We start from the raw sequence: 26,896 nt of genomic DNA on the forward strand, positions 1-26,896 counted from the left end.
GTGCGTCATTAATACCTGGCGAGATAAAACACATACTTTTTATCTAGCATCATTCTCTTCCATGCATGAAACTCATGATATGACGTGCTGACGTTTGTTATTTTAAAATCAAACAAAAAAAAATTTTTGCTGTGTAAAAACACATGTTATTTTTATGAACCATCTAGAGTCAGTGCGTTGAAAACAGATAGGTACAAAAAAAGACGATTCGGTATGTTTTCATATTTTAAGCACAATTTGTTTGACGTTTCTGCTTTGTTTAATTTTGTGGCTGTCAGTTGAATTTTTTGCGGTTTTCGTCGAATTTTTGCGTTTTGAAGTTTCTTTATATTACACAAACAGTTGTTTTCACAACTAATTTTATATTGGGCTTTGAAATTTTAAGGTAAATAATTATATTTTGGCAATTAATATTTAAAAAATACAAAGCTGACGTCATTCACACGGTAAAGAAATGACTGTGTTTAGATTTCCGTCAAAGTGAATAAAATAACAAAAATAAAAGATGTTATTGAATTTTTTTATAAATTGTTTATTTATTTATTAATCAATAATAATAAAATAATTTATTAAGCTACTTCAAATGTAGCTGTAATTCTGCACAAAAATTTTGAAGCAAAACTTACATTAGACATTCTATATATTTGATAACGTCAAATTTTATAATAAAACCCGTAATCGGAACAGTAGCCACTTTCTTCAGTTGTTGTTGCGTGAAATAAATTTCCGACTTATTTCGTATGCTTTAAATGATGACGCACGGGTAAAGACTCGCGGACTCAACTGTACAGTGTACATAGGGACTTTTTTTTACTTCATGACCACGTTTTTAGCGTTAATTTGGAATCAATGTGAGATGAAGTCCTCGTTTCGAGTAGGGTTCAGTATGTTCTCTTGGAGTTAACTCTTTTAACATCAACCTCATGTCGCTTTGATATTAATTTTCAAGATATTTAAAAAAATGTAACCCCCTCTGTGGCTCAGTGGTAAGAGCGCCTACCTTTGAAACGAAAGGTCCGAATGGTCGTTAGTTCGAATCTCACCAGGGTCAGGAATTTTTCGTTTTATAAATTAATGAATGAAAACAGTTTCTGTCCTTGTGGGGTCGGTACTCACCGGAGGGACCGCAGACGTTCGGATACAATTAGCGTCTCTTTGCAAAGAGAATGACGTCGACTTTGCAAAGTAACAAGACACTTACTCATGAAAAAATTCACTGTACCTACCATGCCAATGGCCATTAGTTGTCGAGGCATTAGCTAAATAAAAAAATGTAATTTAAAGGTTACTACACCTATTTAAGTGGCTTGTTTCAAATGCTAACTATGTGTTCACCGATGATGATCTGATAAGAGTGAAAATGTTTTGATGAAAGTATAATCCGTTTGGAAACTAAATGTCATTTTTTATTAAAATATTTTTTAAATTATACTCTAGACGCTTTTCACTTCATGTAAATATATTGGTAAAATAAAAGTTCTGAAAACTAAAAGTATATCAACAAACTATAAACAAATCGTATATAAATCGGATGTGACCTGAAGCTGAAGGAGATATGCAAAGAAACAGCAACAATCTAATCTCAAACTAAAAGGTAAATGAGAAGGGGGCATAAATATGAAATGGCTGCATAACTATAAAAAACACGAGACCAAAACATGAAAAAGTTACAAATAATTATGGCTCCAACCTATTCAACAAACTAGGTGGTGCAGAATGAGGAAACGAATATTAAGGAAGGACATTATAACGAATATAGGAGTAAAGATGTAACAATGACAAAACTAAATCAAAATTACAAGGAAATTGTAAGGAAGATAAAGATAAGATGATATCAAAAATGTCAATCTAAAATGTAAGAGGTAGAATGGAAAGAGTAAAAATGTAAGAAAGCTTAAAATGTAAGAGGTAGAATGGAAAGGTCAGAAAGTTGAGAATAAAATCAAAAATACGAACATTGAAGTAGTGACCATCACGGAGACCAAAGAATGATAATATTGGAGAACTGAGTCTTATTAGTATACAAATAGAAAAACTACTTTTTACACATTATCAGTTTTTGAGAACATATATACACCTGTTGCCGTTTTGACTTATTATTATATAGCGGAGATAAAATAAGCAGCATGGGCAGGACAGCCTGGTAAAGAATGATAATATTGGAGAACTGAGTCTTATTAGTATATAAATAGAAATACTACTTTTGGCACACTATCAGTTTTTAAGAACATACACCTGTTGCTGTTTTGACTTATTATTATATAGCGGAGAAAAAATAAGCAGCACAGGGAAGAGAAGCCTGGTAAAAAGAAAGAAAGTGTCCACAAAGTAAGGAACTGGATAAAATATACTGCTATGACATCATAGTAAACCTAAAGATCGACAAAAGTGAAAGCACCTACGCAACTAATAATAGGCTATGGTCCTGCAAAGTATTATTGTGTTTTCAAATTTATCAATCAAAGGCAAAATGAAAATCAAATTAAATTTTTTTTAAATAACGCGGGCACATAAATTTGATACACCCTGTATATTGAGTTGTAAATATTTATTAGAATTTAGTTTGGATGTAAGTGGATTTCTCTTTTAATGAGCTTTCCGATGAACCATTAAAGACTTTTGTGAATAATTAAAGTGAAAAGGACGATGTATTTAGATTTAAAATGGAAATAGATTGTTTATTACGAGAACTATAGAATCCACAGGTAGAGGTAATTATCAATTTCTAGAAGAGGGGTTTTAAAAGAAAGTTTGGAATTTTAATCTTTGTTTCAATCCGAGTAAATATTGTAGGGTTCTCCGAAAGTAATTAGGATGGTCGGAATAATTTTGAAAATGACTGTTTGTTTGTCGAATGGAAAAGTCGATGTTTCTGATTCTTGGCAATGTGGAAGGGGAAAAGTGGATTGGATGATTGAGAGTTTGAAAAAGAAGTTAGTATGTTATTTGGCAGCGCTGAGGAGCGGTCGACTTTTTGGTGGATAAGTAGTTAGCAAATACCAGTGGTTGTTTGATAGTGGAGAATAGTGTTGAAAAGTGGAACGAGAGACAGATCAAATTGAGACGAAATACCTCTTTGATTCTGTATTATTGTGAGAAGGAGAGCAGATAATTTTTGTAGTTTTGTTTGAATCGAGTACGTGTCAAAAGAGGCCCGGCTTGTTGGAGAATTGGTGCTGGTATGCTGATAGTTTTGAAGCTGGAGAACGGAGAGGGCTTTGATGAGTAGCCTTTAACATAGTCAACGAGGGAGAGCTGTTTTGGGTCACGAGAAGACATCAGAGTGAGTGAAGCAAAAGGTCAGTCAACTTATGTGAAAGATATTTTTATGTTCGGAAACTAAAATTTTGAGTAAAAGGCATATGAATTAAAATTCCAATATTTCTAAAAGTAAATAGGAAGTATAGCTAATCTTGCGAATGCATAAATTTGTTTTGTTTAGTTTGTTTTACCAAAGTCATCGGGAACAAACCAATAAATTGTTTTTTTTTAACTATAATAAATTTAAGTGGTAAAGATTTCATTCGGACATCTGTGTCCACAGGTTTTAGATTTGATAGATTTTAGAGTATTGATTTTGACAAATAAAAGACAATTCTGTATGTTTATTTTAATATTTTGTTTTATTTCTTTTCCCTATTTTATCCCGATTAGGATCAACTAAGAGATACTGAACCCACGAGAGAAGATAAGTATAACGTGAGATAATTTAGATTTTTTTTAATAGTATAAAAAGGCACCCTGAGATTGTTTATTCATTTTTATGTATGATTTGCGACAATTAAATAATTAATCAGATAAATAATAATTAATATAAAATTAATAAAAAGCAGATCATAACAACATGGCGCCCAACGTGGGGAGTTAAAGTATCTCTGGTTGTGAATTTGAAGGGAATAGGAAACGGAAAAACAGGTGAAGGAAAATTTATTTGCCCGTCGGAAAAAGTTGATATATTTAAAATTTTTGAAATATTTGTTTGACTTAATTTTTTATCTAGGTACAGTTTTTACATATTTATTTTATTTTTGATTGATTTGAATGTTGAAATATTTAAAAAATTTGTGGGATAAATTGATTATATTTGGGGAGAGAAAAATTTTCGTCTCGACAGCATACAAGGTATTTTCGAATTTCATATTAGGCGGGGATAAATTTTAACTACATGTCGATAACAACCAGAAGCAAAAGCAAAGAAAACAAAAAACAAGAAGAACATTTGGAACAAGAAGAACATATAGAACAGGAAGACATTTTCGAAACAACAATCATGGCATCAGAACAACAGGAATTATCAGGAATAGATAAATTATTACAACTGATGCAACTCCAGTCACAAAAACTGGAACAAAAAATGGATGAAACACAACAAAAAATGGGTCAAAAAATGGATAAAGTGGATCAAAAAATGGATGAATCACAACAAAAAATGGATCAAAAAATGGATGAATCACAACAAAAAATGGAACAAAAAATGGATGAAACACAACAAAAATTGGATCAAAAAATGGATGACAATCAACAGGAAACAAAACAAGCGGTAGAAGAAAACAACAGAAATATAGCGAGTAAAAAAAAAGGAAATGATTAAAAAAATCGAAGAGATTGCAGAAAAGAGCGAGAAACAGGAGATAGAGATTAAAGAAATCAAAATCAAAATGAAGGAGATAAACAATTGCCAGAAAAAGGAACTAGAGAATTTGGAAACCAAATTTGAAAACGCATTACAAGAAGACAGGCGAGAAATAGAAAGACAAATGGAGGAAATCAAGAATCAACAGAATTTCGGAGAAAGAATTGAAACGATTATCCATAGTACAGAGGATGTGAAAATAAGATTTGGCGGGGATGTAAAAAAATTACACCCAGTAATTTTCATAAACAATTTGAAAAAGAAAATACGACACATCGGTAACTTCGAGACAGCCAAAGAAACGATAAGGAACCATCTTAAAGATGAGGCAAGTTTATGGTTCGATAGCAAAGAAGAAGAATTGGACAATTGGCATAAATTCGAACAAAAGTTCTTGAGTTATTTCTGGGGAAAAATACAACAGCTAGAAATAAACAAGGAATTGCAAAATGGGAGGTACCATGATAGAATGGGTATTTCAGAGAAAACATATGCATTACAATTATATAATAATGCAAAACATCTACAGTACAATTATTCATCCGAACAGCTAGTAGAACTGATAGCCAGACATTTTGAAGATACCTTAGAAGATCACATAACTCTACAAAACTACAAAGATATCGACAGTTTGTGCCAATTCTTACAAATACGAGAAGCAAAAATGAGAGAAAGAGAAATAAGAAGATCGCAAGATAATTATAGATAACGCGAAAATCGAGACTATAGAGATAGAAGACAGAACTTTAGGAGAGATTATACAAGAAGAGAAAACGAAAATAGAGACAACGGAAGAGGAAACTATGAACAAAGAAATCGGCAATGGAACGAAGACAGATATCGAGAAAACCAGAATAGAAATAACACCCGCACAAATCAAGACGACAGAAATGATAATCGAAGAAATGAACAGGAAAATCGTGGAAACAGATACGGGTCCGACAGACAAAGAGAAAACAGAAGAGCGGTAAACAACACGCAAATATATGAATATGAGGATGAGAGACAAAGCGACGGAAGAAGAAGCGAAGAAGAACAGCAAGCGTCTTTTCAAGAAAGCGCTCACTAAAAACAGAAGAGCAAACAGGAATTTTTTGTCACCCGAAGGAATTTATTAAATTAGCAGGAAATAATGATAAAGGAAGTGGATCTAATTTAAAATTGGTAGATGGTTTTATAAATGAGAAACCGATTAAAATTATGATTGATACTGGTTCAGAAATTACTTTGATTAACAGGAAATTAATAGAAGAGGTTGATTTGACGAATTTGATTTACAAAATTCCCAGGGTAAATTTAGTGGGCGCAAATAAACGGACTTTGGCAACAATAAATGAAGGAATACGAATAAGGGTTCGATTGGGGAAGAAATTTTATGCACTACAATGTGTTATAATGCCAAACATGATGCATGATATGATCGTAGGAGTGGATGAATTGTCAGAAAAACATGTGGTGATAGATTTCAAAAATAACACGATGAAAATCACAGATGGAAAAGAAGAAGAACCTAACATTCTGGAAATGGACAAGGAACATGAGAAACGGAAAAAGGATAATGCAGACAAAAAACAAACGGTGGAAATGAATTTGGCAATTAAGCAAGGACAGAAAAAGAAGAAAAGAAAGCAGGAGAAGATAAGTAAAAACAATGAAGCTCGGGATTCCTCGAAAAAAGAGATGAGCCCAGAAGAAGAAAAAGAGGAAAAAAGATTGACAAATGAAAATGAAGCTTGGGATTCCTCAAAAGAAGAGATGAGCCCAACAGAAGAAAAAGAAGAAGAAAGATTGACACAAGAAAATGAAGATTGGGATTCCTCGAAAAAAGAGATGAGCCCAGAAGAAAAAGAGATCAGATTAGAAAAAGAGAGCGAAAAAGATACCATGGAAACTGTGGTATTTGACGAAGAAGTATGCAAAATGGAGGAGGCAGAATACACAATAAACATGTGTAAAGAATCGGAGGAGAAAGAAATAAAATTGATATGTAGAGAAGAAAAGGAGAAGGAAATGCGTGAAATATTGAGGGAGTATGAAAATTTAATAAATGAAGAAAACAGAGTAGCCAAAAAGTATGAACATTCATTTGAGGTGAAAGACTTAGGAAATTTTCGATCGAAAACTTACCCCATCCCATATAAGTACCGACAGGAGGTAAAAGGAGAAATCAATGAAATGTTAGAAAATCAAATCATAGAGAGATGTGGCTCTCCGTATATCAACCCAATCGTGATTGTCAAAAAAAGCAGTGGAGAATTGAGGCTATGTTTGGATGCCCGGAATATAAATCAACACACGGTATCTCAATATGAATCACCTCTCAACATCGAGGCTATTTTTGGGAGAATTACAGGATCACATATTTTTTTCTAAAATTGACTTAAAACATAGTTTTTGGTTGATACCTTTAGCAGAAAAATGTAGAAACTACACCGCTTTTTCGATCGATGGTATTGTGTACCGATTTAAAGTAGTGCCTTTTGGGTTACAAAGTGCTTGTGCAGCACTGGTAAGAGCTCTCCATACAATATTAAACAGGTATGAAGATTTTATAGTACACTACATTGACGACTTACTAATTTTTTCACCAGATACATCGAGTCATTTAAAACACATAAAAATTATATTAGAAGAGCTGGACAAGGCCGGATTAAAATTGAATACTGAAAAATGTCAATTTTTTCAAAAAGAAGTGACATATTTGGGTTTTAAATTGGAAACAAAAACAGTTAGTTTAGCCGAGGACCGGATAAAACTCATAGATGAATACCCAAGGCCAACGAATTTAAAAACATTGAGAGGTTTTCTTGGTACGATCAACTATTTCAAAAAACTAATTCCTGATTTGAGCCAGAAGGAGATTCCATTGATAAAATTACTGAAAAAAGGTGTTAAATGGAATTGGAAAGAAGAACAAGAGAAGGCTTTCCAAATATTAAAAGAAGAATTCTCGAAAGGAACTAAAATATATCATCCCATGTACAATTTACCTTTCATATTACGAACTGATGCGTCCATCCAAAAATTCGCGGGAGTTTTGTCGCAGATACAAGACAATCAAGAAGTGCCAATTTGTTTTATTTCCCGGGTGACAAAAACACACGAAAGAAAATACAGTGTGACTGAATTAGAGTTTGCTAGCGTACTTTTTTGTGTAAATAAGTTAAGGTTTTATCTATTGGGAGCAAAATTTACAATTGAAACAGATCATGCAGCTTTAGTGCATATCATGAAAAATCGACTGGTTAACAATCGTATACATCGAGGAATTTTGTTGCTGCGGGAGTATGATTTTGAGTTTCGATACATAAAAGGAAAAGACAACATTATAGCCGACGCTCTCACACGTGACGAAGACACTGGAAAAAAGGAAGGAATTGTTTTTCAGGTGGGACTAAATATCTTGACACAAGAGGAAGGTGTATTTTCGTTAAACGAAATAAGAATAAATCAAGAAGAGCTGGAGGAAAAAGAAAAAAAGAAGAGCGGAGAGAGAAAATGACATATTCTTCAAAAGCATCGATGGAAAGGAACTATACTTGGTAACACAGACATTGGCAGAGAGGATCATACAAAAATTACACAATGACAATGGGCATATCGGTAGCAGGAAGGTTTGGCTGGTTTTTCGAGAAAACTATATCTGCCGAAAGGATTACCGGATTGCCAAAGAAGTGACCCAAAAATGCGAAATATGTCAAAAATATAAAAGCAGAAATTTCAGAAATGAAAATATTGCTAAAAATATTGTATCCCGTCAAAAATTGGATATTGTGGCAATAGATATGTTAAGTGATCTGATAATGACCACGCAAAGGAACAAGCATATTTTGGTGATGGTTGATATATTTTCAAAATACGTAAAGTTATACAGTTGCCGTACAACAAAGGGGGAAGAAATAATGAGAAAGATTGACAATTTTATAGCCACCGTAGGAACATCAAGAAGAATTCTTTTAGACAATGCGACATATTTCCGGAGTGAGCGTTTCAAGGGACAGCTTTAAGACAGGGGAATAGGGACAAATTTCGTCAGTATCCGACATCCTCAAAGTAATCCTTCAGAGCGTTTTATACAGGAGACTACGAAATTCCTTCGCATTGCTGCAAATGGACAACATAGACGATGGGACAGGAAAGTGGCAGAAATAGAAAACTACTTAAACACCATTCCAAGTACGGTGACAAAAGAGACTCCGGAATATATCATGAAGGGTGTTATGCCATTACGGCCATGGGAAGAACCTGAGCAGAGGGAATACCAACGAGTTTTGGAAACTGTGCAGAGGAGGCTGCAGCGCAGTAATGAAAAATATCTCCAAAGACAAAATCATAATAGGAGACGACGTCCAGTGACTTTTCAGAAGGGAGAAAAGGTGCTTGTAAGGGCATTACGAGTATCAAATCTCACTGGGGACGTTTGCGCAAAACTAATGCCTATTTTCGAGGGTCCATACATCGTGCACAATGAAAATGGAATAAACAGTTATGTCCTGAGGCATGTAGATTCAGAAAAGATACGAGGAGTTTACAATATCCATGATGCGTACAAATACCACGAATAAAGACAAATGCATAAAATTTAAGGTAGGATAAGAGAATTAGATTAGGATAATATGATAGCAAGAGAAAAGTGTTGTTGTCAAGAGAAAATCATATTTTTGTTGCACTTATTAATACTGATTTTATCTCAAAACAAGGCGGGGATGTTATTGTGTTTTCAAATTTATCAATCAAAGGCAAAATGAAAATCAAATTAATTTTTTTTTAAATAACGCGGGCACATAAATTTGATACACCCTGTATATTGAGTTGTAAATATTTATTAGAATCTGTATTATTGTGAGAAGGAGAGCAGAGAATTTTTGTAGTTTTGTTTGAATCGAGTACGTGTCAAAAGAGGCCCGGCTTGTTGGAGAATTGGTGCTGGTATGCTGATAGTTTTGAAGCTGGAGAACGGAGAGGGCTTTGATGAGTAGCCTTTAACATAGTCAACGAGGGAGAGCTGTTTTGGATCACGAGAAGACATCAGAGTGAGTGAAGCAAAAGGTCAGTCAACTTATGTGAAAGATATTTTTATGTTCGGAAACTAAAATTTTGAGTAAAAGGCATATGAATTAAAATTCCAATATTTCTAAAAGTAAATAGGAAGTATAGCTAATCTTGCGAATACATAAATTTGTTTTGTTTAGTTTGTTTTACCAAAGTCATCGGGAACAAACCGATAAATTGTTTTTTTTAACTATAATAAATCTAAGTGGTAAAGATTTCATTCGGACATCTGTGTCCACAGGTTTTAGATTTGATAGATTTTAGAGTATTGATTTTGACAAATAAAAGACAATTCTGTATGTTTATTTTAATATTTTGTTTTATTTCTTTTCCCTATTTTATCCCGATTAGGATCAACTAAGAGATACTGAACCCACGAGAGAAGATAAGTATAACGTGAGATAATTTAGATTTTTTATAAAAAGGCATCCTGAGATTTTTTATTCATTTTTATGTATGATTTGCTACAATTAAATAATTAATCAGATAAATAATAATTAATATAAAATTAATAAAAAGCAGATCATAACAGTATATCCAAGAAATAACAAAAATAATGAATCCTTGGATAAACTACACGAAACTATTAACAATTTTACTGAGAAAATGATTATCAAAGGAGACATAATACAAAGAAATACATTTTGTTGGAGAAAAAATAAAGCAAATAGCAAAAAAATGTAAACCTATTTTACAAAAGACTAAAAACCCTAACCTTAAGGTTAAGGAGTAAAGAGAGAATAGTAAAATATAAAATTAATAAGGAAATAACAATAGTAACCGGCCACAAAGAAATAATACAATGGTGAATTTTGAGCAATTGATAATGCTCTAATAAAAACTAATAAAGAAATACAGGAAAAATATTGTTAATATAGAAGCTATAAATAAGAAGGAGATAGAAGGGACATGAAGGAAGGTAAATATAAAAAAGTGCTCAGGGAGCGATGAAGCGAGTCCGGAAATACTGAAATATCTAGGAAAAAAGCAAATAAAAAACTAGATGCATACATATACAGTCGCAAAAATGAAAGAATACACATGAACGATCACATCAATCACTTATTTTGTATTTGCTGTCTTTTTCTATAACAAACATTTATTATTTATAGAAAAAACAGCAAATACAAAATAAGTGATTGATGTGATCGTTTATGGGTTTCTTTCATTTGTCCGACTGTACAACTAATACGAAAGAGAAAACAAACACCGAGAGAATTGTTAAACGAAATAATTGTACCAATACTCAAAAAGGGAAACATAAGGGACTGTGAAAATTATACAGGCATATCCAGAAAGGAAAATCAGAATTTTAGAGGTAGCAGATGTAAACCAAGGCCCTGAAATATAGTTAAAGGTTGCAGCTACGAGGAATTCTGTTGCAGCTGCAACAAAAACTATTCCAAAAACAGATGCAAGTACAAAAATGATACTCCACAATTCCAAGTGTCAACAAAGCTCTCCATGGAAAAATAAATAATTAATTTTTATAATAGAGGTATAATTATTGCTTTTATAAAAAACACGTATTAGTTCTTAAAATATGATTGTTTGTGTTACCAGTTGTTCATTAGTTTTAACGACGAGTCATTATCGTTTTAATAAAAATTATTATTTTCCAATTACGGGGTATTTTTTTCAATTTATCATTTATTTTGGCTTTGTAGGTATACTATAATCAGGATCAACTATGTTGGCCAAGTAGAAACTGGTTTATCCCATCTGGCTTAGGACAAACTAGTTTGTACCACTTTTATTTTGAGGTTGCAGTCAAGAAATTAAAGGGCAGGATAAGGTATTAACAAAAAGTTTATCTTGCCCTTTAAATTAATGACTGGAACTTTAAAATGAAACTTGTAGTTTACATAATGTGCCCATTCAATTAGAACATCCTTTTTCTCACAACAAAAATACAGTCGAACCCGCTTATTGGAATAGCCTTCATGTCACGCAAAAGTATTTCAATAATCGGATTCCAATAAGCAAGCAATATACAGGGTGTAACAAAAATACAGGTCATAAATTAAATCACATATTCTGGGACCAAACATAAACCGAACCTAACTTACCTTAGTACAAATAGGCACATAAAAAAAGTTACAGCCCTTTGAAGTTACAAAATAAAAATCGATTTTTTCGAATAAAAACTATTGGAGATTTTTTATTGAAAATGGACATGTGGCATTCTTATGGCAGGAACATCTTAAAGAAAAATTATAGTGAAATTTGTGCACCCCATAAAAATTTTATGGGGATTTTGTTCCCTTAAACCCCCCCAAACTTTTGTGTACGTCTCAATTAAATTATTATTGTGGTACCATTAGTTAAATTCAATATTATTAAAACTTTTTTGCCTCTTAGTATTTTTTCGATAAGGCAGTTTTTATCGAGTTGAGGCTTATTTTTCAATATGTTTACATAAAAATTTTATGGGGGTTTTGTTCTTTTAAACCCCCCAAATGTTTGTGTACGTTCCAATTAAAATATTACTGCGGTACCATTAGTTAAACACAGTGTTTTTAAAACTTTTTTGCCTCTGTATTTTTTCGAAAAGGCACCTTTTATCGAGATGTGACTTCTTTTTTAATATGGTTCAAAATTTCCCTAAAAATGTAAATCATAAATAAATGTTCATATTATTACCACGTCTCCATAATCGTACTTAACCATATACAAATCTGTGGTAGATTTGACAAATATTCGAAATATCTCGATAAAACTGATTTTTCGAAAAAGTACTAAGAGGCAAAAAAGTATTAAAAACATTGTGTTTAACTAATGGTACTACAATAATAATTTAATTGGAATGTACACAAAAGTTTGGGGGGGGGGTTTAAAGGAACAAAACCCCCATAAAATTTTTATGGGGTGTCTAAATTTCACTATAATTTTTTCTCAAGATGCTACTGCCATAAGAATGCCACATGTCAATTTTTAATAAAAAATCTGCAATAGTTTTCGATACATTCGAAAAAATCGATTTTCATTTTGTAACTTAAAAGGACTGTAACTTTTTTTATATGCACATTTGTACTAAGGTAAGTAAAGTTCAATCGAATTATTTTTGGTCCCAGAATATGTGATTAAATTTATGACCTGTATTTTTGTTACACCCTGTATAAGAATAATGTTTGCTTAAATCAATAGAATATCGATACAAAAAAGCACCAGGGTTTTACCTGATTAATGGTGAGATACTAAAAAAATTACCTAGAAAAACCATCGTAAAGCTGATTACTTTTCTTGTTCCACAAATTAGTGTTCCTCGACCAGTACTATACCTTTTGTATACATCTGACATTTCGGAGAGCGAAAACATTTAACTAGCGCTACATTTGCTGATGACATAACAGTCCTGACAATAGGAAAAACTATAGAAGAATCTACAGTAATCCTACAAAATGTATTTAATGGCACAGAACGCTGGTCAAAATAATAGCGTATAAAGTTTAAGGAACAGAAATCAGTTCATATGAACTTTGCTAACAAGAAAATCAGTCTCCCAATTATCTTAAACAACAGCATTGTTCCTAAAAAGGAAATGGCGAAATACCTGGGTTTAAATCTAGACGGCAAACTCAAATGGAAGGAACATGTTAAAAATTAAACTGAACAGTTGAAGATAAAGTACAAAAATATGTATTAGTTGATAGGTAGGTACTCTCAACTTTCCATCCAGAACAAAGTACTGATTTACATACAGATATTGAAACCGGTGTGAACCTATGGCCTTCAATTATGGAGCTATACCAAAAAAAGCAATTATAGAAATTTAGAATAAATGCTCCAGAACTGAATACTAAGGAATATTGTAGGTGCTTCTTGGTATGTTATTAATGACGATTTACGTAGAGACCTTAAAGTCGAATATATTCCAAATGAAACTAAGAAAGTCTCCAGGAGGCATGAAGAGAGGCTCCATAAGCATCCCAACCATGAAATACTTCAGCTTCTTGCCAACTAACCCAAGATGCGAAAACTCAAAAGGACAAAGCCTTTTAGTTTAGCTTGTGTAATGTGAGAAGATGTGTAAGGCTTAAGTAGTGTTGTGCAGTGCCCTGTAGCTGTAGCCACAATAAGGACATGAAAAATTAGTGAAAAACAAAGTCAATGTAGTCAGAACAAAGAACTGGTCATTTGATGACAAAAAAACTAGGATGGACCGGGTGACATCTAGACTACAAACAAGTTTAGGAAAATTAGGTTAAACAAAAAATGCTGATTAATCTTATATCTATAGATCTTATTCTTATTGTGCTTAAACAATTGCCTTAATCATTAATTAGTATTTATTGTCTAAAAAATTACCTGCAAGTGTAGAAATAATTACTTGAAGATTATTTCGTAATAGAGTCTTGAAACTCCCCTGATTCTCCATTTAAAAAAATCTGCATTACTTCTATAATTGTTTTGTAATGTCTCGTGCGTTGACTGTGTTTAAACTATAACAAATGAAAAATATTTTTATTACTTACAAAGCATAACATTTCCGTAAATAACAACTACTATTTTAGCAGTTGCATAATCGTTTTTAAACTACAACACAATTTTAGCGAATAATTTATTATTCGTTAGAAGCTGTTTGAAAAAATAACATCACTTACTAAGAAACAATATAATTTTCCGTAACCACATTATGAGATTCCGAATTACAGTTTGATACATATACATTATAAATAAAACTAAACAATGGATTTAGTTTTTATTAGCTTTTGCAATTTTCAAGATCATTAAAAATCAGAAATATAGGAGGTGGTAAAATATACAATTATATTTTATTGATGCGAAAAAGGGGGAGGTCGACCAGGGCATTTAGGAAAAAATAAATCAATTTTTAAATACAGCACCTCTCGAATATTTTTTTGCATTGTGTTCGGAATGACATCGGACATAAACATGTCAAAATCAGTATAAGGGCCGAATGTTGTCAGTCGGAGGTATTTTCTGGTCGCTGAACACGAATACACCATAATAAATGACCATCGGAGCACCTGATCTCATAATCGCTGCTAAGGCATGCCATCTGAATTTTCCAGGGTTTTCGGCACTGAATTGATGCAAACAGATTACTCGGAGGTTTTTTGGAGACTCCAAAAATCTTCGAAACTCCAGAAGATGACGTGAATTGACAGTGACCCTAGACACCAGGTGGTCCGGGAATCTTCATAACTCCAGAAGAAAACGTGCCTTAGCAGTGACCGTAAGCACCAAAATGCTCCGGGTGTCGATTCTGATAGTGTGTTCGTATTTAGCAACCCCAAAACCTCCAGAGTAACCTGTTTAGATCAATTTCCCGCCTAAAATCCTCGAAACACCAGAAGTTGACGTGCCTTAGCAGTGAACCTTAGGCCCAGGTGCTTCGGGTTTTGGTTCTGATGGCCCATTCGTGTTCAACCCCAAAAACCCAAAAAATTTATTGACCTGTTCTAAAATATGCCCGTTTGTTGTAAAAGGTTAAATATATATATATATAGGAAAAATCTTTTTACATATTCGTAAAGCTGGTATTTTTACACGAATTAAAAAAATGGCCTAGGTCAATTTGGGCCACAGTTAGCCAGATTTTTTAATTCACAGCTAATTTGTTTATAATAATTAATTACTTACTTACTTAAACAGTAGACCCATTGATACCTTTCGATGTTGGGCCATTTAGAATACATGATACATTATAATATTTAAGGAACGTAATTAGTGCCATTTTAAAGCATGAGATTTGTATTTTTCGTAAATCAATTGGCACAAATATTGAACCTTCACAGAACCCTAAAGAACTAACGACTTTGCCTTATTTTTTAGTTTAGGAAGTAACAAATTGACTTTTTAACGTTCAAAGATCGCCATATTGCAGATTTTTCGATGTTCTAAAAATCAAAGTTTGTAATTTTATGTTTAACTATTTAGCAATAGAATCCTTGAGTCCTTTAATTGTTCAACCTGATCATGGATGAAATAATAAAAAAGTAAGAACTAAAAAAAGGATAACAAATGGGAGAAAAACAACTTAAAATAATCTCGATGCAATACTAATCTCTCAAAGTGAAGATGATTTACCACGTATGCTGCACCAATTTCACATAACCGCTAGAAAATTCATGTTAATTTTCCCAAAAAACACAAAATGCAAGGTTAGATGGTTATAACAGCAAATCCGAAGATGTAAATTGGAGTTGGAGGGTCAGATAATAGAACAATTGATAGAGTTTAAAAATATCTAGGCATCACAGCTACGGAAGGCTCGAAACAGAAGTAGAAGATCAAGTGAATAGAGAAAACAGAGCCGCAGGTGGCTCGAATGACACAATATGGAGAAATGACAATATCGGAAAAGAAAAAAAGGCAGAATTTACAAAACAGTCATCAGACCAATAATGACATACGCGGTAGAAACACGACCCGACATAGACAGGACAAAAAGATTGCTCGAAACAGCGGAGATGAAAACCTTTCGAAAAATCGATGTTAGACTCTATGGGCCAGAGCTAGAAGTACAGATATACGACGGAGATGCAAGGTGGACAACATTAAATACATTGAAAATTTTGACATGCGTTAAAATTTTGCATTTTGTTCCGTTGCGTTCCCCTTAAAGTTCCCATCCAAACATTTCAAATATGTATGTAACTTTTAAAATTTCGTATATCCCTCAGACTATTAATTTACGTTAGTTAATTAGTCAGTTTACTTTCTATCTTTAATGACATACGCGGCAGAAACACGACCTGATACAGAAAGGACAAAAATAATGCTAGAAACAGCAGAGATGAAAACATTGCGAAAAATCGATGGTAAGACGCTGTGGGATAGAGCTAAAAGTGCAGATATACGAAGCAGATGCAAGGTGGGCAACATTAATAACTGGTTGAAAAACAGAATAGTAGAATGGAACGACCACATAAGCCGAATGACAACAAATAGAGTAGTAAGGACGACGAGAGACGGTTCCCCAATAGGAAGACGATCAGTGAAAAGACCACGAAAAAGATGGAATGACAACTTACTGGAGGCACATTGAAAAACAGACAGAGTAATGTCTATATAAAAAGAAGAAGAAGAAGACTTTCTATCTTACGAATAAAAAGTACTAATATTTTTCACACATCTTTTAACCTTACCTACAGTCCTGGCGAGAAATTGTATAGGTATACAAATCTTCAGTAATATTTTCATGAATTTTGCCACAGCAAATTGTTTACAGGATTAGGATTCATTTCAGGAAGTAATCATCGCTTACACTCCCAATATTAAACGAACTTTTACGAATAAACTTTTTTCTTACACTCAAACTATCAACAATCTTATACACAAAATTCTTATACACAAAAAAGAAAAACTAAAATGAAAATCCGGTAAGACCATGTATGTATCCAATCCAGATGTTATAGGCTACATTGCACCAGAGAAGAGCTTCACCGCTAGTAAGTTTACGCAATAGGCAATAGAATTTCAAAAAGTAAAGGTCAAAAATATGCTAGTAATTGCAATACGAAGGTCATGTCGCGATTCAAATTTATTCGTTATAATGTCAAATTATAATTAAAACCTGTACTTAGTTCATGAAAATACAGTTATTAAAATTATAATTTACATATTAATATCATAGCAAAGTAAATAAATCCACAATAAAGTTTACCAAACTTTTTAAGATAAAAAATAAAAAAGCCACGGTTAAAAAACCAATAATTTTTTTTTTCAAAAAAAAATGGAGAAATCCAATTGGAAGCATAATAATGTAAGTTAGCGGTTCTTTAAGTCATTGGGCTTATTCCGTCTTCTGTATTTATGTACCTATTAGTAATAGATTCTGTAAATTTAACTGGTTTAGAATAATTAGTTTTTTTTTTAAACTGGAGTTAAAAGCGAATAACGAATTTTTGTAGTTTGATAAAAAATGTCTTTTCTTCAGAAGAGAAAGATTAGCTAATTATTTTTAATGGGAAATAAGCCACAATTTTACTAAAAAAATGATTTTTAAAAAGAAAGATTAGCATCAGGGTTACGAAAAAATGTTTAGATATGAAATTGTAGGTTATTTAATTCCCAAGATCATGGTTTGCAAAAATGTTTTCTACGGCAAAAATTGAGTGATCTATTGACAATTAAAACTTTTAGACACTAACATACAAAAACCATCTTTGCCAACCCTTTCAAAGTCGCCTCTTTTTGCGGCTGAGTGTTTAAAAAGGATTTAATATTAATAGCCTTAGGTATAGATCATAGATCTTGTAAAAACCTATAAAATTCTTTTTTACCAAACTTTCTAAGATGAAAAATAAAGAGGTTACGGTTAAAAAACCAATATTTTTTTGAAAAAAAAAGGAGAAATCAAGTTGTAAGCATAATAATGTAAGTTAGCGGTGTTTTTTGTATGGTGTACGTTAGAAACTTATAAGAGTGCGCTGGAGTAAGTGTTGCCCCTCCCTACTAACCTATTTTACTACAGGTCTATTTTTAAAATAATCAGTATATTATAGCATCAATGTTTCGAACTTTACGCGATCCCTCTTCAGGCGACAGGCATAACTTTGATTTTTTTAAATGGGAAAGTACATCATGTGAAAGCTCGTTTAAAAGATTTTGAAATACTGACTAAAAAAATGTCTTCTTCTTCTTCTTCTTCTTGTAATAGGACTATGTCCTGTTTCTTCTGTTACAGTCTTTGCTGCGATCCGGAGCTCCAACTCTCGTACCATCGTTTTTTGGGTCTTCCTATGGGTCGCTTGGTGTTGGGCTTTTGTGTTTTCGCCCAATGCGCCATACGTTCAGGGTCCATCCGATCTACGTGGTCTCTCCACATGCGTCGTCGCGCTCTTGTCCATCTCACTACGTCTTGAACGCCTAGCTCTATTAATGTGTCTTCGTTTCGTATTCTCTAAAAAAATGTATAATACTTTAATCCTTTTTGAGAGCATAGACGCAAAATTTCGGTCGAATTATTTTTAAATGCATTAATTTTTTTCGAATACTAATAAAACTAATAAGTATTTGTTAAAAATTTAAACGCAGAGTGAAAGACTACATTATTACCAAGGGCTAAAAGTCTCTTAGAATAAACAAAAGTTTCTTTTGAATGATATATTTGGTTAAGGGGGGTTAACTTACTAAAATAAACATTTTACAAGTTCTCAGGGACTTTTAACCCTCGGTAATACTGTATTCTTTCATTCCGCATTTAAATTTTGAAAAAATACTTATTAGTTTTCTTAGGATTCGAAAAAAATTAAAGCATTTAAAAATATTTCAACCGAAATTTTGCGCCTAGGTTATCAAAAAGCATTAAAGTATTATACATTTTTTTAGTCAGTATTTCAGAAACTTTTAAATGAGGTGTCACATGATGTACTTTTCCATTTAAAAAAATCAAAGTTATGGCAGTCACCTGAAGAGGGGTCGCGTAAAGTTCGAAACATTGATGCTATAATATACTACGATTATTTTGTGTTACGATAACACAGTGGCAGACCAAACTTATGTTTTTTTTTTAATGGAACACCCTATATTTTATTTTAAATTCGAAATCCTGTTAACTTCTCCATCACAAAAATATAAAGGTTTGTTATGTTATACAGGGTATTTACAAAGTTATAACCAATTTTATATGAAAATCGTAACAAGTTCAACTCCCTGTATAAATAAAAATAAGCAAAACAACAATGGTTTATTAATGCCATATTTTTAAACGCATTGTCAAAATTTTCAAGAATGGTCGATATTGCTAATTTTCTTTATATCAAATACAGGGTGAGGCAAAACTCAAGTACATTATTTTCTCAGTAATTTTAAATGGAACACCCTGTATTTTATATCACTATTGAAAAGTACCATTACCGTACTTTAATTTTTAGATAACATTCACTATGTCTAAATTTATTAGTTTTCGACATATTTTCATTTTTCAATGGACCAGTAGCGTGGCCACCCAAATCACCAGAATTTAATAAACTGGACTGATTTTTTTGGGGTTACGTTAATAATGAAGTTTATAAAATACCTCCAACAACAAGGGATGAGATGAAAAATAGAATACAAAGTGTATTTCGATGTGTTAATTTACAAATGCTCCGTAGAGTAAGTAGCTCATTCAATGATCGTTTTTAGGCGTACATAAATGTGTTAGGAGATAATTTTGAACACCTGATGTAATTAAATATTAAAATAAATTATATTAAAAGTAGCTTCTAATTTTTTCAAACATGTCTTTTTGCAAAATGTATTACTGATAAATTATGTTTCGTTCTTTATTTGTTACATTGTGACATTTACATACAAAAGTAGTGTTTAATTGTCTTCACAAAATATTGTATTTTGTGTTTGTGTGTTTTTTTGTAAAATTTATTACTAATTTTCTTTGTTTATTTGTTGCATTTAAATAAAAAGATAGTTTTTAATTGTTTCAAAAGTGTTGCATGTAGTGGTTGTGTTTTTGTTTGTAAAATGTATTATTAATAAATTATTTTTATTTCTTTATTTGCTACAGTGTTACATTGATTACCGGATTGATATTAATTGATACAATCTTCAATTGTCAATTTAGTCATGGTTTACTTAAAATTTAGATAAATTTAAACACCTAAAATAATTTGCTCTGAAAAATAAAAATATCTCGAAAACTAATAAATTTGGGCATAGGGAATGTGATATAAAAATTAAAGTACGTTAATGTTACTTTTCAATAATGATATAAAATACAGGGTGTTCCATTTAACATTACTGAGAAAATAATGTACTTGCGTTTTGACTCACCCTGTATTTGATATAAAGAAAATTAGCAATATCAATAATTCTTAAAAATTTTGACAATAAATAAAAAATATGGCATTAATAAACCATTGCTGTTGTGCTTATTTTTATTTATACAGGGAGTTGAACTTGTTACGATTTTCATACAAAATTGGTTATAACTTTGTAAATACCCTGTATAACATAACAAACCTTTATATTTTTGTGATGGAGAAGTTAACAGGATTTCGAATTTAAAATAAAATATAGGGTGTTCCATTTAAAAAAAAAACATAATTTTGGAACACCCTGTAACATTCTAATTAATTTTGTGTAATGTGAAGCTCAAAGGTGGCTAAAATTTTTGTTATTAACTTGTATTGCTATCTATTACTATAGCGGAGCTATTGAGCTTTACCCTACTAATCAATCACCTTGTATAGAGTTTTTCAAGTAAGAATACTTTTCGAGTTATGTGCAATTGAAAATGTTTATTTTTCGACAAAAAAAAACACGTTTTCATAAGGTTTTTCGCAAATAACTAAAAAATTATGTATGTACATATTTTATTGAAAAAAAATATTCTTAGCAAAAATGTAGCAAAGAAAAAAACAAAAAAATTTTGTATTCATAAAGTCTAAATACCCAGGATACATTCTTATTCTTCAAATTCCAAATCAAGTATTTTAACGTGAAATAACCAAAAAATGAAGCAATTTTCGGAAAAACTGCAGTAAAACTTTCTTAACGTGTTAAAAAAATCTTTATTTTTATTTTTTAAAAAGTTGCTAGAATCAAAACTGTGAGTTACGCTCAAAATAAAGTTGGCCCTTTTCCTTTCGGTAAAAAAATCGTGAAGTCTGCCCTTGTTTAACCCCCCACATAAAATTAATCGTTACCGCTCTACAAACAATTTATTTTACTTATGTATTTTTTCTATGATCTCTAAGTTTGACCCGTAAGTTTTTCCCGAAAAGTGCTTAATTTTTTAGTTATTTCACGTTGAAATATTCAATTTGAAATTTGACGAATAGGAACGAATTTTTCATGAGCTTTAACTTTGCTTTTACTGGATTTATAAACTTCATTAATACAACATTGTTTTCGGTTTTTATAAGCTACATTTTTGCTAAAAATATTTTTTTCGATAAAATATTTACTTTTTGAGTTATTTGCGAAAAACCGCCTGAAAACGTGTTTTTTTTCGAAAAATAAAGATTTTTAATCGCAATAACTTGAAAAGTATTGACTTACGCAAAAAACTCTATGGAACGAAAGTTGCTTAAAATTAGCCACTTTATCCATTTCCGGACTTATTTTAAACGCGCATTTTTCACCATCGAGAAGGGGTGACTGTCACCCCCCAAGTAAAAGCAAGCAACGACATAAGTTCAACTTTGAAGTGGAGGGTAAGTTGAATCTAAATCCAAATTTTCATGCAATTCGGAGTTGACCCTGAAAATTACTCCAAAACAGTCATTCACTGGGCTAAATAGTGAATCCCAAAATGCGCTTTTATTACATTAACCAGGACTGTTATGCTTTTTCTCATGAGGATCTTTCAGTGCGTCACAGTTTTTCGATTTCTTTCTAACGCATTAAATTGCATGTGACAGAAAAAACGAACGTCGGTGATTACATTTCGTCGGTGACATTTATAACATTTATTCTAGTTGTCAATAGATGGCGCTATAATCGAAAAAAAAATTATATAATAATTATATAATATATCTACGAATATAATCTGTTCAATTTATAAGAGTATACAAATCAAAGAAAATACCATTTTATAAATGCAATAAACACAATTGATTTGATGTAATGCCAAATTGCATATAAAATGTGACAACTGTCAGATTTAACTAAAATGTCGTGTCACTAAAATGTATATTATCACGGACTTACCTTTTTTCTATCATTTGTGACGCACTGAAAAATGCTTATGAAAAGAAGCATAGGCAAATATTAATAATAGCCGGTAGATCTAATTATAAAGACATTGTGTATGTGTGTGTGTGTGAGAGAGAGAGAAAAAATTGCTTGGATGCGGGTCCGTTAGCCACAGGTTTTTATTTTATTTTTACCTCAATTTATTAGTTTTGTTATATTTATACCTATTTCACTTAAATGACTATATTTGTTTCTCTCAAGTAGTTAATGGGTAATTTAAATATTTCCATTTTATGACAACTTATTAGATATTCTATACTAATTGTATAAAGACATTATTAATCACATTTACCAACTGCTACGGTTACTATGAATATTTACCGGTAAATATTAATACAAACCGGACTTATCACATCGACCGTATACGCACACATTGATTCATACTCGACTCATGTAACTATCACGTATCCATACAAAGGGCGAATCTGCTCTGTGAACCAGCTCGAGTGATACGCTATGAGCTCCCCTATCTACAACCATTTTTTGAAGACCCTTCGATAATCGTCAAAATAGTATACCAGGAAGTTTAAGTTTATATATTGTGGTTTACAAGACTTAGGGCCGGTAGTTTCTTTTCCGATTAAACCTTGGTTAGAGGAATTTTGTCGTGCAAAATTTCGCTAAACGGGGTTTAATCGAGACAGAAAGTACCGGCCCTTAAAAACCGACTTTAATCGCTTGAAAATCTTTTAATTGCTCCTCTTATCAAAGGTAAAGTTATCCAACTGTAGTGTCAACTACAGAACGCGTGTTATTTTTAAGTAAATAATTTGTTGCATATGGGGTAACCCAAAAATTCAGGTAAATCTTGAAATTTCAGTAGCCACCCTTTAATCAGTGGCGTATCCGCATAGAAATATTTAGCATGTCTACCCTTAGAATAATTGATTATGTTGTAGATATTGTGTAACTCTTAAAAAACGAATTTGTGTGGTCAATAAAGAGTACAGTTGTCACTTTCATAGAACAATAGTCACTTATCTTACTTATGTAGATCTACTTACTACTTATAGAGTGCGGTTGCAATTTTTAAAATACTAATTTTTATAAATATTATTTCCAAAGTCAACTGAATTACGTAACAAACTAATTACTTTACGATAAAATGACTCCAGCTTAGAGGTAACTGAATTTGTGATTTTTTTTAATTATAAAAGCCTTAAGTGTATAGGCGCAAAATATCGCCTATCAAAATATTCAATGTGTTTTAAAAGTATTTATTTGTTTCGAATCCTGAGAAAACTAATAAGTATTTTTGAAAAATTTAAACACATAATGAAAGATTACGTTATTACCGAGGGCCGAAAGTCCCTAAAAACTTCTATAATGTTGATTAATAAGTTACAGGGGTGAAAAAAGAAAAATAAAATTTAGTGTGACTTTTAATTTCAAATATCTCATTCAAAAGAAATTTTTGGGTTATTATAAGGGACTTTCAGCCCTCGGTAATAAAGCAATCTTTCATTCTGCGTTTAAATTTTTCAAAAATACGTATGTATTAGTTTTTTCAGAAATCGAAAAAAATTAATACATTTAAAGCACATTGAACATTTTGACATGCGAGATTTTGCGCTTATGCCTTTAAGATGTTTTAATTTTCAGGTATTTTATTTTGTTTTATGAATTTACTCAATAAAATCCTTAGTGTTTCCAGAACTAATCAATTTATGATAAAAGAAATACGCATATTATACAATCAATTAATCACAACTGAACCAACTTTTTAATAATCTCAAGACGTGGAGTTAAAACCTCTCCAATTAACTTCTTTCCACACCACCCATGAGGTAAAGTTATCGGTGCGTTTTTTTTTGTATGTAGTATCCCCAATAGGCCTAATCCACAAGGTAATATTCAATCAGAGTCATGAATCTGAAAGATATTGTATTACTATAATAGTAATAAGTTTTTTTACAACACTGGTAAATGCGGCTAGTTTAATTAATTTTAACAGCACATATATGTATCTCATCTATCTAGCTATAGAAATCTCGAAGCAGTAAGGATGATAAAGGCAAAATTTACCAAACAGTCATCAGACCAATAATTACATACGCGGAAAAACACGACCTGATACAGATAGGACAAAAAGAATGCTAGAAACAGCAGACATAAAAACCCTTCGAAAAATTGATGGTAAGACACTACGAGTTAGAGCTAAAAGAGCTAGAGAGGGTTAGTGCAGATATACGACGGATATGCAAGGTGGATAACAATAACAACTGGGTAAAAAACAGGTAAAATGGAACGACCACATAAGCCGAATGACAACAAATAGAGTAGTAAGGACGGCGAGAGACGGTTCACTAATAGGAAGACGATCAGTGTGAAAAACAGACAAAGAAGAAGAAGAATAAGATATGTACCTCATAATTTTGCAAATCATTTTACTCCATTGATTCTGCAGAACTGTCTGAATCATTTGATCCTAATTGTATTAACACAGGCTCAATAACATTATCCACCATGCCGTCCAACCTCCACATATCGTCTTCTACTTTAATAACATGGCATATCGCATTCTTACAATCAGTTGAATTAATACTGTCCAAACTGGCTTGCAAGAGGCGCTGGACATCACTAATTTTAAATGTGACATTTTCCCGAGCCACATATCCTTTCATTTGTGAACAAATTACTTCTATTAGGTTCAGTTCACAATGATAAGGCGGTAGTCGTAAGATGGTAATGCCATGAAGTCTGGCCATTATATCTACAGCATACTAACGATATGTACCACGATGTTGTCTAATAATACCAATAAGATCTCCTTTAACCATATCCTCGCCGTAGGCAATGGATTTTTCCCTCCACCAATGTTGCAAAACTGCTTTTTGCCACTCATAGTAGGAATTCGTTCAACAAGTCGACTATGGTAGGATACATTGTCTAATACTACCACTAAGTTAGGTTCGAGATGCTGAAGAACTTTTTCGAACCATCTTTCAAAGCATACGGCGTCCATGTCCTCGTGAAAGTTGCCAGTTTTCTTTGATATAAAAACGAGAGCACTATTTTCCAGAAAACCTGTATCGCTACCGATATGAGCTACAATAAGACGTTGACCTTTGCCTGATGGTGCTCGTAAGCCTGTAGATAAGCCTTCTATAAATGCTTGACGATGAGTTGTTATAGTTGTATCTTGCCAAATTTTTGAAACCGTCCCAGCAAACAGACTTGAGCCCAATTACGTGATAATTACGTTAAATTTACGGCAAATTTCAACGAATACGTAACTCGGTGATTTATGACGGGAAAAAAACGTATTTCAGTGCCAAATCATTCATCTATATATTAGTGCTTTCTCTATACATGTTTGACATTAGAATAATATAAAATCATAATGACGAATATAGTACATGTTTTTTATAATATTTGTGAATTTTGGTTACATCGCAAAGGTACGTTTATTTCACGTAATAATCACGAAACAGAAATAACTTCCTTTGGTTAAATTTTGAGAAATATTTTGGAAACAAAATTTTACAAGGGTGTTGGTTAAATACGTATCGCTTGAATTTTACTCATTGTATTTTATGGACGTCGAAAAATTAGATGTATTTCACGTAAAAGTAATGTAAATAATACCAATATTTAAACAAAAAGTTTATGATTTCGCTTTTAAGATCATTTAGCATAACTATTTCAATCCAACCTTGATTTAAAGCTATTTTTTTCTTTAAAAATATCACAGGAGCTAAAATGATGAGTCTTATTTTCAAATCGCGCGCGGTGATGAAGTACTACCAAGCCTTTCTCCTTTAAATACCATCACGTGACTAACATAGTTGGTTCGAAAGTTCGAAAAATAAATTAATCGATTTATCGAATAATAGATACGTTTCGATAGGATTATTTTTTTTTATATTATTCTGGTATTGAAGTAGATTTTTAGTAAGACTAATTAGTTAATAGTAGAAGAAATTTAAAAACAAAAAGAAAATTCGTAATACTAATTTAAATTAAGTAGAATAGTTTAACTGTAATTTAAAAATGATCGATTTTTATAATCGATGATCATTACCTCTAATATCAGCTTCTCTGGCTGTGGCTTCTCACATTTCTCACAACAAAAAGTGAAACGTGAAGAGCTTTATTTCCCTCGTTTTATGTTAGGCGGGTTTATTTATAATAATGTCTTTCGTATTAACGTTTACCTCACTGCTCGAGGGTTGAAGTGCCATGATGCAATTAGAAAAAAACAAGAAAGTGTCGGAAATGTCCTCCTCGAAATAAAAAGTGACCTGTGTTGTGTTTTGTGTTGGCAAATTTTTTAATGTGTCTTTAGGTCGGTACCATTTTTGGTTCATTATCTTGCATAATAATTATACATGACAAATGTTTTAAAGTCTCTAAATTCTACTAAATAAATACATTGTTAATACTTTATATGCTTGTTTTATTTATATCATATTATGAGGATAATAATTACGTGATTCATAAGTTAATTAAGGTCGAATTATTTACGTGAACCGAGGACGTATCTTTCACGTGAATACTAATATATACATTCCCTAAAAGATACGTTAATCAACACGTATT

The 26,896-nt window shown here is 32.0% G+C and overlaps 1 protein-coding gene across 4 annotated transcripts in view; it reads right to left on the reverse strand.

Moving 5' to 3' along the window:
* LOC114332338 (uncharacterized) overlaps nucleotides 1-26,896 on the reverse strand; it is a 132,094-nt gene that overhangs the window by 59,778 nt on the left and 45,420 nt on the right. For 2 of the 4 annotated variants that reach the window (XM_050652833.1, XM_050652834.1), the window contains exon 2: nucleotides 13,994-14,127. In XM_050652833.1, coding sequence (XP_050508790.1) covers nucleotides 13,994-14,063 — 70 coding nt within the window. In that variant the 5' untranslated portion in view covers nucleotides 14,064-14,127. Of the gene's footprint in view, nucleotides 1-13,993; nucleotides 14,128-14,289; nucleotides 14,306-16,800; nucleotides 16,820-26,896 lie in introns of those variants that run through there. The other 2 variants (XM_028282123.2, XM_028282124.2) reach the window with 2 other exon arrangements.

This window comes from Diabrotica virgifera, chromosome 6 (genome assembly GCF_917563875.1).
Source record: "Diabrotica virgifera virgifera chromosome 6, PGI_DIABVI_V3a".
Taxonomy (NCBI): domain Eukaryota; kingdom Metazoa; phylum Arthropoda; class Insecta; order Coleoptera; family Chrysomelidae; genus Diabrotica; species Diabrotica virgifera.